Consider the following 12,475-nt stretch of genomic DNA (forward strand, 5'->3'; position numbering starts at 1 on the left):
AGCTTTATGCTGACAAGCCTGCTTCTTATAAATATACGTTCCAACAACAACGTGTGAGATTTTTCTAGTGGAAATACCCCAAATGGTCATACGTTTATCAACTAAAGCCCAAATCTTTCATCTCCTGTGGTAGCACGCTAATCATCTTTATGGTGAATTTAACCTTCATACATCAGCAATTTGTGTTCTCTGTATTTTTCCACCGCTTAAAAGGATGGAAACACTATTCAGGGCACAAAGTAAAGCAAAAAGGAAAGTAATTTTTGTTTTCAGCATTTTCTAACATTGAAGTACAGCAAACAACATATAATCGTTTTTAAGTCCTTTCTACAAAACATCACTTGTAACTTAGCCTCTTTCCCAACAAATGCTGATGAGGGATTGAGCTGGAAATCACAAACACCAACTTACCATTTGTAACAGAGACCTACTTGCAGTTAAGAAACACTATTGAAACAGGGAGAATATAAGCCCTTGGTGTTGCCTTAGTCTCTTACCATATGGTACACGTGGATGGTTTCCATTTGCAATAGTATCTGATGCCCCAGCAGCTTCTGTTACTGAGCCAGTAAGGGGAACTGTGCTCTCATCGGATGCTTTGGCACCGGGAAGCTCTTTAAAGACTGGTGTTTCTTCATCTTGAATTTTATCAAGACTTTCATCTGATATCCTTGACAGTGCAGCATCTTTCTTTAACCGGCCTAAGGAAATAACAGCACTGTAATTTTAAACGCAACCTATCTGTCTAGCTGCTTATGTTTCCACTATTTGCATTAACAGCATAGATCAGCATGGATACAATAACCTGGCTCCGGTTCACACACGTTTTTTATTTATTTCTAATGCTTATCTTTAAATTTGTCTGAGAAAATTCTAAAGCATCTTTGTAACTTCCTACAAAATTTGCCAGAATAGATAAATGATATGAAACACTGAGTTGCTTATTTATTAATGAAATCTGAAACTTTTCTCTACGTTTTAAATGCTGTGTTTGTTGAATAGCAAAGAAAACAAGAAAAACACTATCAGCTTAAAGCTGTGACCAGCCCAACTGACTGCAAAGTTAAAGTCACCTAAAGATAATCATTCTTCCAGATTTTTCCTCTTTAACATTTCCTTAATAAAACATGAAAACCGGATTATATTCCAGGATTTATTATCCTGTTTCTGCTGAGGTCCAGAAAAAGTGAGCACTGCAATGGATTACCTAACAAGGTTTTGGATTTCTACCACTGCAGGCATTTAAGAGCAGGTTACACAAATACATGAGGAATAGTTTAAGCACATTCTGCTTGTGGGTGGGGACCAGACTAGGTGACCTCTCAAGGGCACTTCCAGCTCTGCAATGAAACTTCTCATGGTTTTACATCATCCACATTTCATGAAGCAATTACTTACTTTCTATTTTTCTCTTCATCCAGGGGCACACAAAAATCCAGACTAAGACAGCAAATACTAAGGATACACCAACTGATATTAGAGCAATGGCCCACATTGGCAATATCAATCCCAGTACTGTGAAGACAAAGAAATAAAACCCAAGCAACCATAAGTTAACATGACTTAATTATCTCAGGCAGCGGAAGACCAGTCTGTTGCAGAAAACCCTGTGATCACAATGTATTCAAAAACAAAATGAATGACCTAATAATTTTTAACATATATATCAGTGAAGTATTTAAAGGTCTAATTGACATAATTTACAGGTTTAGTCTTCCAATTCCGTTACCCCACTGCGTTTTTATTTCCAAAGAAGGCAAGGGAAAAACTCCCACATCAGGGCTGCTAAAACAAGCCTGCAGTGATTTTATTCACTAATGCATGTTAGACCATGTTGCCCATTAGGGTAAGTATTTACCTGACCTTTGCTCTGGTTAATAAAGCCTGATGCTTAGCTTAATCTAAGCCATAATTTGTTGATAATAGCTAAATGTAGCATTTGAGAGCTTAGGTTTCAGTCCTGCAATGTGCAATCATGCCAGTAACCTTAAGTATCCCCCCCATAAGGCTCCTTGCACTTGTTCAATTGAATGATCAGACCCTTAATGAAGAAAGAGCTTGGACTATGATCTTTCAAACCCCCATATGCATGCTTGTCTTGAAATCTATGTGATTAGTTCATCCTTGTAAGTAAATGTTGCCATGACAGAGGCCTTGGAGAGTAAATATGTATTTCCCAAGTATCAAAAACAAAGTCCCACCTTTTCATTCACACACTCAGAGACTGCTGAGCTGAAACAGAAGGGACATTAAGATTCTTATTTCATTTATTTTGCTTAATGAGTCACTGCAGAGTGCCTGACCTACTTCTGCAGTACAACTGATGAGGAAACGTTGGTTATACAGCTGATTTACTGTGAGACATCTTGGATACATAGCCAATTAGACTTAAGAAAAGGGAGTACTTGAGTTATGTTACCCTCAAATTGGGAACTTCTCAAGCTTTTTATTCATTTCAGTAACACTGTGAAGTAGAGTCTACTGACTGTGTTTATTGAGTGCATCTTGTGTGTCAAGTTTTAGAGAAAACAAATTTCTATTCAGAAAAGGTCACTTTCTAAGGCTGCTTTCTTTAATTCAGGGACATGTTCATGTGTCTCTCTTCCACAATAATCCAATCTAATGACCAGAGTCTTCAATAAGGTAGTCAAGATCATTGATCATCTTTTTTCTGAGCTCTTTTGCTGCAAATGCATGTTCAAACGTAAACTGCTTAAGTAAAGTTAAATATAAACACATAAATACAAATACATAAACATAAATGTGTAAATATAAACACACAAACATAAGTTCAAATATAAACACAAACATAAGTAAACACAACTAAACACAAACATATAAATGCACACAAAATATACTAATATACAAAAGGAGTCCTGAAAATTACACATATTACTTCTTCCTACTGAGTTGCAATGAAAACACATCACCCAAGAAAAAGGGTGCATTTAATGCAGAAACAGGCTTGTGGCTTCTTATCGTTTAAGGGACATAAAGAGGTAAATTTAATTAATCAGCTCTGTGGTAGATCTGCCAGAACAGTGACTCTGCTGATTTCAGCGTGCTCAGATTCATGAAGCTGAAGCTGGCAGCTCAGTATTTCCCGTTCCTCTAAAAAGGGATTTTCTTTTGCAGCTCTGCTCTCCCCCACTAACTGGAGCGCTCAGGAGGGAGTCACAAAAACGCATGCACAAATAGAAGCATGTGGGGAGGTGTATGATTTACTTTTGCCTTTGTCAACTCCTAACATAGGAAATAAACATACAATGTCAACAGCTACCTGACAGCACACTGGCAGAGCATCATTAGACACTGTGGGATGCCTCCCTCCTGTGGACAGCTCACTCACCTGGTGCCCCCGTGTACATGATGGAAAACATGTTAATAGCTATGGTAGCAGCATAAAACACTGGAAGTGCGCGGAGACCATTGGGCACAGGGTCTTCCTGCACAGAAATTGAGAGAGAGGAAAAAAAAAGGAAATATTAGCAGGATTTTCCACCAGATTAATGTCAGCATGAACCACCATGAGGAAAACACGTGCTTTTGAGTCAGTGCCAGTTAGGTGGAGCTCGGGTGGATGGTAAGGAAAGGATGGTGACCTGTCTGGTTACACCCAAATCTGCATCACTGGTCCTGGCAAGCACTAGTGCTCTGGCTTGATACTGCTAATGGGGACCAGGAAGACAGGTTGTACTATTAGCTCAGCTGCAGACTTGCTGGGTGATCTGGGACCAGGTTTCTTTCTGGGAGTGTTTTCTTACCTATCTTGTCTCCAAGGTGAGGAGTCCCTTTCACTTGACATGACTGAAGGGTGCCCAGCAGGACAGGGCTTTGACATTTTCGGGCTTGGCTACATGCCTCAGTGCAACGCACCTGTCACAAGAACTTATTCCTAACCTCTCAGTTTCAACTGAGACGATCTAACACCTTCCACCAGCTAACAGAGATCTCCAAAATGTTGTCTGGCCATACTGAGCAGGCAGCATACATAAAGTGAGCATCCAATGTTTAGTCCACTACTGTGCCTACTGTCCACTGCGGTCTCGTGCCCTCGGTGCTCACAAGGAAAGGCTCAGCTGATGGCGCAGCGGAAATGCACTGTGCGAGCCATGTTAAAAAGCCTTTGTGAGGAGGCTGCTTTGGTCTTTTGAGTTGCTCCGTGTGTTTGCAAAGAGCCTGGCAAAGCTAAGGGCTGGCGAATGCGGTTTTGTTTCTTGCTGCCACGAGCTAGTAAAGGGAGCCAAGAGATGGCTGCAGCCACCCTGCACTATGCCTTGGTCCTGAAGCATGATGCACTGGCTGTATCCACAGGGCCAGCTGCTATTCACAGACACCCCCAAGAAGGGCATGAACCCCTACACCAGGCCATGGGCTCACAAGCTAAAAGGCTGCTCTTTTTTTATGCACACACACAACACGAGTCACTACCAGCTTATGCCAGAGGCTCTACAGATCTTACTACATTGTGAATGGCACAGAAGGCAGTCAGAAGACAATTTCCTTAGCTTGAAAGCTTTCTGCCTCTTGAATGCTTAAATACATTGCTTTTATACAAGAGCTCTTGTGATTTTGATGACTAATTTCTCAAGTTATTAGGTTTTGAATGCAATAAAGGAATTTCTCCTCATCCTCTATGCAACTAGAGGAATTTTAAATTCAGAGCTGAGCCTGATCAGATTTATCATCTGCTTTTATCACTGATATTTATTTACATCAAAAATAAACAGTGATGAATCTGAGGTTACAGGTGGTGCTATTTATAGCAAAAGAATTAATCTCTCATGCATTTAATTTCCCTGTATAACTGCTAATATAGTGTCCCTTATTTTAGGTCACTGTCATGCACTGCACTCCCCCATTTTAGCAAGTTGAATGGTACAAGAGAATGGAAAGAGCAGATAAGTGTTCTCATTTCCAGTTCATGCTGGGTGGCAGGCAAATCCTCTTTCTGCACTAAAGATACATGTACTGATGTTATTTCAAAACTGCCACTTTTGACTGAGGTCACTAAAACCCATCGATCCAGGGTTCTTGAGAATCTAGGAAATATGCAGATGACCACCTTCTACTGTCTGATGTGCTAGAAAACCAAAGCTTTAAATTCCACAACTAGGAAATACCGATTTGGCTGTCTCCAAAGGATGGTTGTTCTGTTTAAACAATAGTCAGAATGACCATCATGAAGCTGAGTCAATACCAACAAGTTTATACTAATACAGATGCAATCTCAATGTACCATCCTTTAATCAAACAGAATACACAGTATTAATTATTACATAGCACCTTCTAAGCCTTAAATACTTGCCACATTACTTATGCTGAGCTTTCAGAACTGCTAAGAGCAGTACAGTTCCAATGGCTATAAAAAAACCCAAGCTGCAAACTTCCAACGCTGGAAATGCCAGCACTCAAATGGGAATCTAGAACACAGCCTTCATACCAAGCACTCATTATAACAGTGAGATTTCTTTACCTTGTTTAAAATGAAGAATCTAATCAGCATGAAGAGGACTCCAGACATCAAGCCAGATAACAGTGGGGAAATAAACCAAGAGGCAACTGTGTAGAAGAAGAGAAAGAATGAAACAAGAAATAAACAGCATTCTTGCACAATAGTTAAGTAAGCAGTTGATGAGCCATAAATTTAAAACAGTTCTTGTACAACTGGAATGAATGTTTTGTATGTTTACTTACAACTGGTATAACTCAGTGTCCAGTGACACTCATGAAAATCAAAGTAATACTAGGCAATATTAGAAATATTGGCCAAAGCATTTTCTGGTAATTTTGCAAGTTTAGCAATCAAATCCATCAGGAAAGTTTCTTTTAGTTTGATGCAAAGGGGACCAAAAAAGCCCTGTAATTTTCTAATCACCATGATCACAAATGTTGCAAGCAAGTGGAAAGCAACTGCATCTATTAGGATGCCATGCTGCTTGCCTCCATTTCCAAAATGCCATGGTAGCATCAACTGTAATGAATAACACACGTACATTTTCTGCAGGCCAGATTTGCAAGTGTCCAGGACTGATTTAACTGAAGTAGGTGGTAAAACTCCCACTGATTTCAATAAAACTGGATTAGGGCAGAGCTCTGGAAATCTCATCCAGAGTGATTTAGTGTTTGCAGCGTGGTTAACATTGATTCTGCTGTCATTGCAAACTCCCTTCTACTTTCAACAGAATTAAAAAAAACAAGCATTGCTCCAACTTCTCTAAAACTCAGTTGTATTTCCATGTCTTCAGCATCAAACACTGTGTTTAACACAGGGTTTAGGCTGTGACTTGGGTTACAAGGCTTCCAAAAGAATAATGAAAACTCCTTCGCATCCCTGCGTGGCTGTGCTGATCCTGCCAATGGGAGGCTGCAAGTTAAACATGTTGTGTATGCCCAGCTTTCACCTCCCTGAAGCTGGTGGGTGGAGAAACATGACTGTGGGCATTCACATGATGGCTAGCATTGTCGAGAGCAAGAACGGGGTGGTATGAACTGCCACAGAAAGAATTAGAAGAGGAGGAATGTCACCTTGAAGCATGGCTCTGAGGAACAGTGTGTCCTCAGCTTACACTGGGGCAGTGCAGCTTATGTTTTACCCCCTTCTCCACTGGAGACACACAGCAGCCCTTTAAGAACACAGCACCAGTGCATCCTCTGAATGACAGGATTGGGGTGGAAAATCATTTAAGGAGGGAGTGCTATCAGCACAAAGCAGATTTCAGGGAATGTTTTTTGCAGGCAGTGCACACTATTTCACATAGCCTCACACATAAACGGAAACAGGACTTACCAATCTTGACAAGCTGCATCCACTGGACTCCCTGTGTGCCAATTGCAACAAGAGAAAATCCAATCGTAGCACCTACGATGCAATGGGTCCCCGATATCGGGAGTTTCAAGAACGATGCAATCAGCTGCCAAACAGCAGAACCTAGGAAAAAACCCCAAGCATATGGTACAAACAACAACAGCAACAGTAACCTCACACAGAATATTCTTTGCCACATACCCACATTCTTTTACGAGCACTGCCTACACTCCACATACACAACAGAGGTCTCCTAAAGAGAGTTTTGTTCCTGTTCTGTCTCTAAAGGTAGATACTAAGACAGTTTAATAGCCGCTTTGAATGCTGCATCTTACTTACAACCTTTTATTACTAACAGCTCTTTGCACTGCACAACAGTCCTGCTTTTTTTATTTTTGAAGGCTTTCAGTATTTGCAGCAGATTAAATACACAAACTGCTTTTAGTCTGCATCAAGCTTAAAAAATTCATTCTTGAGGGCTGGACCTGGAAGCCTCCAAGTGAGGAGGCATCCACCATTTCACTAATGAATTACGCATGCTCCTGAACTCAGATGCCACCAGAGAAAGGCTCAGACTTGGGGTCAAGGAGTTCTTATGCCTCCTTTCAGTGACATGTGGCCATCCAGAGTCCTTTTTAGGAAAAGTGAACTGAGGAGGGAATAAGGACTCTCACTGCCTTCATTTGCAGCTCATTGGAGAAACTCAGAACTGTAAAAAAGGCTTATCTCAGTCATGGTGTAACCAAAGATACCCTTGGCATAAGGAAATAAGATCCCCATACTAAGGGATGATGGCTAGCAGTCTGTACAGTAAATGCGATGTCTGGTGTCCCAACAGTCATCCCAAGGAAGGATGTTTGCCAAGAGTGCAGGGGAAAAAAGAAAAAGACTCCAAGCACCAGAGTGGATGCCTTACATTTGTTTTCAGTCCCAACTTTTGGTAGTTAGATGAGACCACAGCTAGCCACCAAAACCTTAAGCACACAGCTCCATGCTCTGATTCATTTCCACATTGCAAGACTTAGGTTCCCTGCTCCTCTTGCAGTGGCACTAACCTAAGGACACCAAAACCATTTTGGCAGTGACACAAGCTCTCTGTGGATCTCGCCTAATATCAGAGAATTCTTAAAAAGAACTCTTCTTCATCTTAAGACTTCATAGCCTTAAGACCACATCTTCCTGTGTAAAGAGACCCCAACAGCAACAGTCAAACTGCCAGGAGAGATCCTGTGTTTTCTGGCTCCTGCCACCTATCTAAACAGATCTACAGCAGACACAGGTGGTAAAGCAAGGCCACTGAACATATGCTGTTACTCAAAATCTCAGCCTCCATCCTCAGCTCCAACAGGAGAGAATGGTTTGAAGGTCTTGAAATGGAGCCATCTGCAAATGGTAATTTGCTGGCATCACACGTGGCCACGTTTGGAAGTCAACCAGTTTGTAAAACTGATCTCTCCTGGAGTACTATGCCAAAACAACTGGTACTGCTACTGCTATTGGAGATTCTAGATCTAACAAGGACACCTGCTCTTTAATTTTTTGGCTTCTCTTCCCCTGTACTAAAATAAAAATAAATACACTTTTAAACCTTTGACATGAACTTAGAGACCAGCAAGTGGAAGTGAGGTAACAGAGAAAACAGATGGCAACATCTGTGAAGAGTCAAATAAACAGACCAGCCAGTCACAGATATGTAATTACAAAATAGCCTGAAAAATAAGGAAAATACAACCAAGCAGCTGCGCTGCAAATGTGTAGTGAGGGCTGGGTTGTTGTTTTGGGGGAGAGGAGAATAAAGGGACAGTAACACTATCTCTTATTTAATCAACTTCACCTTGAAAACAAACAGGAAAGCGACAGGGAAAGTGATGGAGGACTGATGGATAGTCTGAGAAGGACAATGTGTGGTCTAAAGAAGTTAAAGGAAGCACAATAAGGAACGGAAATAAACTGAGATCAAGTTAGAGTGGGACTCTCCTCTGGGGCTTGAAATGCCTTAACTACCTACACCAAAGCTTTAACTCCTCTGTGACACGAAATGTACGTTCCCGATTTTTATCTTTGCAAAACTAACCTAGGAAGGGGTCACTAGACCTGTAACAGAGTCCCAAATTCAGACTCTTCATGCTTGCTGACACCATGGCCACACACTCTTTCCTCCCAATTGCTATCCCTAAAGAAAGAGGGCTGGCTGCGGACTGCCCTGACCAAGAGTTGCCAACGCCAGCTTTCAGCTCAGGGTGCATGTCACACTGCCCTGATGCTGAAGGCACTGCATCCACTCTTAAAGATATGGTGCTGAGTGCCAGCCAAGAGCCCCAGTCGAGTACCACGCCACCTGCAAGACTGGGATGGTGCTTTGCTAATCCCAGCTGCAATCTCCTCTCTGTTGGTGGCACCTCCTCGGCTGCACCAGCTGCTGACTTCAGCTCCCACCAGGACCACTAGAACAACACTTGGGCACTTCCTGGAAATAAGCTGACAATGAGTTAATGTGAGGGAAGTACTACAATTCACTCCCAAGAGCGACAGTCCCTAGCTTCCCAACTGCCTAGCAAACAACATTTTAATAGACTGTGAGTTATTAAGAAATGTTATATATTAACGTTTTAATCCCATCGCTCCCTGCTTCCTTTTCTCTTAGGAGAAAAGGTTGCCCTGAAAATCACCATCTGCTGTTTGCTGCAAGCATCAAAGGATCTTCCACTAACATCTGGAAAGAGCATACAGAGACTTTTGGTCTCTCCCAGACTGTTGACTCATTTAAGCCTCATTAAAATTCAGAAGCTAAATCCATTTGCAAAAACATGCTCGTAAGGCATGAGAGAATGGGGTGGGATGATGGGGTGAGGGGATAAATGCAGAGCAAAAACAGAAAGATGAAAAGAAAACATCCAGGAAGGCCCAGAGAAAATACAGGAAAACCAGCATCATCCGTCCAAAAAAAAACTGGGGATGGATTTGAGGGGAGAAAAGTTGAAATCTGCAGTTTGTAACTTGTGATTAATTCTGAGATTTAAAATGTGGAATTTCTTCTTAATGCCCTTACTGGAGGAAGGGAATGCAACTGGTCATGAAGTTCACACAGGCTTATGTAAATACGCATGCAAATAAGTTGTTTTCTTTGAGCTCCTGGCCAGTTGCCTCCGCAGGGGGCATCTGAAACTTCAGACTTTGACCGGTCAGGATCAGGATGCCAGAAATAGATGCAGAAAAAGAAAAGGACCCTTCCTTAAGGAGGGACCGTCAACATCAAGAATGTGAAGGTCAGAAGGTGCCGATCACTTACATTTCAGATGGTGTAAGCTGCTCCTGGGTACATGTCCATGGGAAATGATGGAGCTACCTCAGGAAGCAGAGAGCTAAATGAAGTGGAGTGGTACTAAGAAACCACCCCAGAACTCAAGGTAAAGACCAGAAATCTGCAGCTGACCTTGCAACACATTGGGAAAGAAGAACTGATAGGGAGTGCCCAAGAGCATTTGATGTGGTTTAAGTTGGCAGCCTCACAGAGGGGCCATTTGGGGAAGTGGCTGTGGTCCCAGCAGTGATTTCTTGCTAATCGTTCCCTCTTCCCCTTGGGCCAAAGGAAAGGTGGCCAACCTTCAGGAGGCTCAGGAGCAGCGAAAGCCCAAGGGAACCACCTCCTTACCCTCAAGCACACAAAGCCACCTCAGACAAGTCCAGAAGCTGGTCCTCAGTGTCCATCTTGATCCATCAAAATAATAAAAAAGCAAAACTTTTCCACTTCCCTAAATAAATGGGAAATTAACCACATGTAGGTGAATCTGTGCAGAGGTCTGCTATCTCAGTGCAGGTCCTGCCTGAAAACCGTGGGAGGTTAGAGGAGGTAGGTGAAATAATATTTAAGTTAGATTTAAGGATGTTTAAGGAAGAAAACCTTTGAGTTTTCAAATAGAGGAAGCTGCGATACTCATATAAATCGCACTGCCCTGTTGTGGGATGCCACGGATCTCCCAGGCTGAAGAACTGGTGGTGGGACAGGCAGGCTGGCCCCTTGCCTGGGCTGCCTCTCCTACAGTGAAAGGGTTTCCTTCCTGCTGTCTCCTGCCCTTTAAAAGCAGGTTTGCTATTGATCCTTGAGGGAGCTCTCCAAAAGCTCACAAAGCCTCTTGCATATAAACAAAGAGTAAATACCGTGGCTTAATGTTACTTACCTCAGAATATGCTATTTGTTCTAAAGGGAGATTAACTTAACTGCAAATAAAAGCACCTCGGAGCAGACTTTAAGGTATGCTGAACTGCTGTTGGTTTGAGCAGAAAAACTAAACAGACCTTAAATGTGACCATCTATCTTTACTGATCCTTTAGCTTTGCCAACAGCAAGTGTATGATTAATTGCAATCACTCAGCTGGACAGTCAGTTTAAGGAAACATGTTTGGATTTTATGCAATTTTTTAAAAAACTATTTAGCCAATTCCTGCTTGTCCTTACTCACAGCAAACTGCTGTTTGTGTAGGATCTTCTATATGGTCACAAAAGCTTACATATTTTCCATTTACTATCATAAAAATCTCCAAATTATCTTTTCCAGCATCCTAGGAATACATATATATGACCCATTACGTTAAACATTTTTTTCTTCTATTTGTTAAATTGCTGAACCATTCAAAACTCTAAATTATTAGGAGCATTTAAAAAACACAGGAGACTACAAAAGGAATACAGGCCCTTGCACGCACACAAAACCAGACGTGCAAGTCCAGAGGATGTGAAGACTTAATTAACAATATTCACAACAAACAAACAGGATGACAAACACACAGTGAACATTACTTGTAATTGGAAAGTATTACTTACCAACCATTGCACTCACTTCTCCTGCCATCAGCCGTGGGACGGTGTTGTTGTACAGGTTAACATCTATGATACCTTTCCGAATTGTTTCTCCTACTTTTGCTCCCAGTAACACTGAACCAGTGGTTTCAAAAACCGAAGCCAAAATGCAAGCCTGGCGTAAAGTAACGACACCAGAGCCCACAGCCGTTCCAAACGAATTGGCAACATCATTTGCACCAACCGAAAAGGCTAAAATAAAAGCAATGATAAACCCCACAATGACCATCCACAGGTACTCATCCATCGCCATTTTTCCCCAAACTGTAGATTAGCTTCCCCTTTGCAAATAGTTAATAGGCAAGGCTGGAGGGCACCGACACACGGATTTGGAAAGCAGATTTCTCGTAAACAATGAGTTCTCTCTGGAAAGTGCTGGGTAGTGTTAGAATGTGAAGAAACTGCTAACTGCTGATTTTCAAACTACTATAAATACTGTTCATTTGGCTGCCGTCGGTCAGCAGTGAAACACATTCCATATTTTGCTCCCAAACTGGTACAACTGCGATGTTCTGTCCTGCAACAGAAAAAAAATAAAAAAACAGAAAAAAGAAAAGAAAATTAAAAAAAAAGAAATAAAAGAAAGAAAGAAAAGAGGGGAATTCTCAGCAGAGCCTGTAACAGTGTGTGTTTTCAGAAGTAAACAGATGAATTAAACCCCCTAATGGGGTCCTACCTCAGCATGTGACTGTTCTAATCATAAAGCAACTCAGAAGAAGTTAAAATTAGGTCACCTCCAAAGCAATATGTTTCTTGCAATATCACTGAGCTAGGAAATCTTTTGAGCAATTTAAAAGGATTTAGAAAGG

At 41.6% G+C, this 12,475-nt stretch overlaps 1 protein-coding gene across 6 annotated transcripts in view; it reads right to left on the reverse strand.

Moving 5' to 3' along the window:
* The window catches only part of SLC20A2 (solute carrier family 20 member 2), a 58,003-nt gene that overhangs the window by 20,381 nt on the left and 25,147 nt on the right, over positions 1-12,475 (reverse strand). For all 6 annotated transcript variants that reach the window (XR_009965195.1, XM_062620613.1, XM_062620612.1 and 3 more), the window contains exons 2-7: positions 11,631-12,183; positions 6,791-6,931; positions 5,477-5,562; positions 3,350-3,446; positions 1,399-1,515; positions 498-701 (exon numbers count right to left, since the gene is read on the reverse strand). Coding sequence is in view for 5 of the 6 variants with exons in the window: in XM_062620613.1 (XP_062476597.1) it covers positions 498-701; positions 1,399-1,515; positions 3,350-3,446; positions 5,477-5,562; positions 6,791-6,931; positions 11,631-11,919 (934 nt within the window). In the remaining variant the exon portion in view is untranslated. The remainder of the gene's footprint in view (positions 1-497; positions 702-1,398; positions 1,516-3,349; positions 3,447-5,476; positions 5,563-6,790; positions 6,932-11,630; positions 12,184-12,475) is intronic.

This window comes from Pezoporus occidentalis, unplaced genomic scaffold (genome assembly GCF_034315485.1).
Source record: "Pezoporus occidentalis ecotype Australia unplaced genomic scaffold, CSIRO_AGI_Poc_V1 ctg222, whole genome shotgun sequence".
In the NCBI taxonomy this organism is placed as follows: domain Eukaryota; kingdom Metazoa; phylum Chordata; class Aves; order Psittaciformes; family Psittacidae; genus Pezoporus; species Pezoporus occidentalis.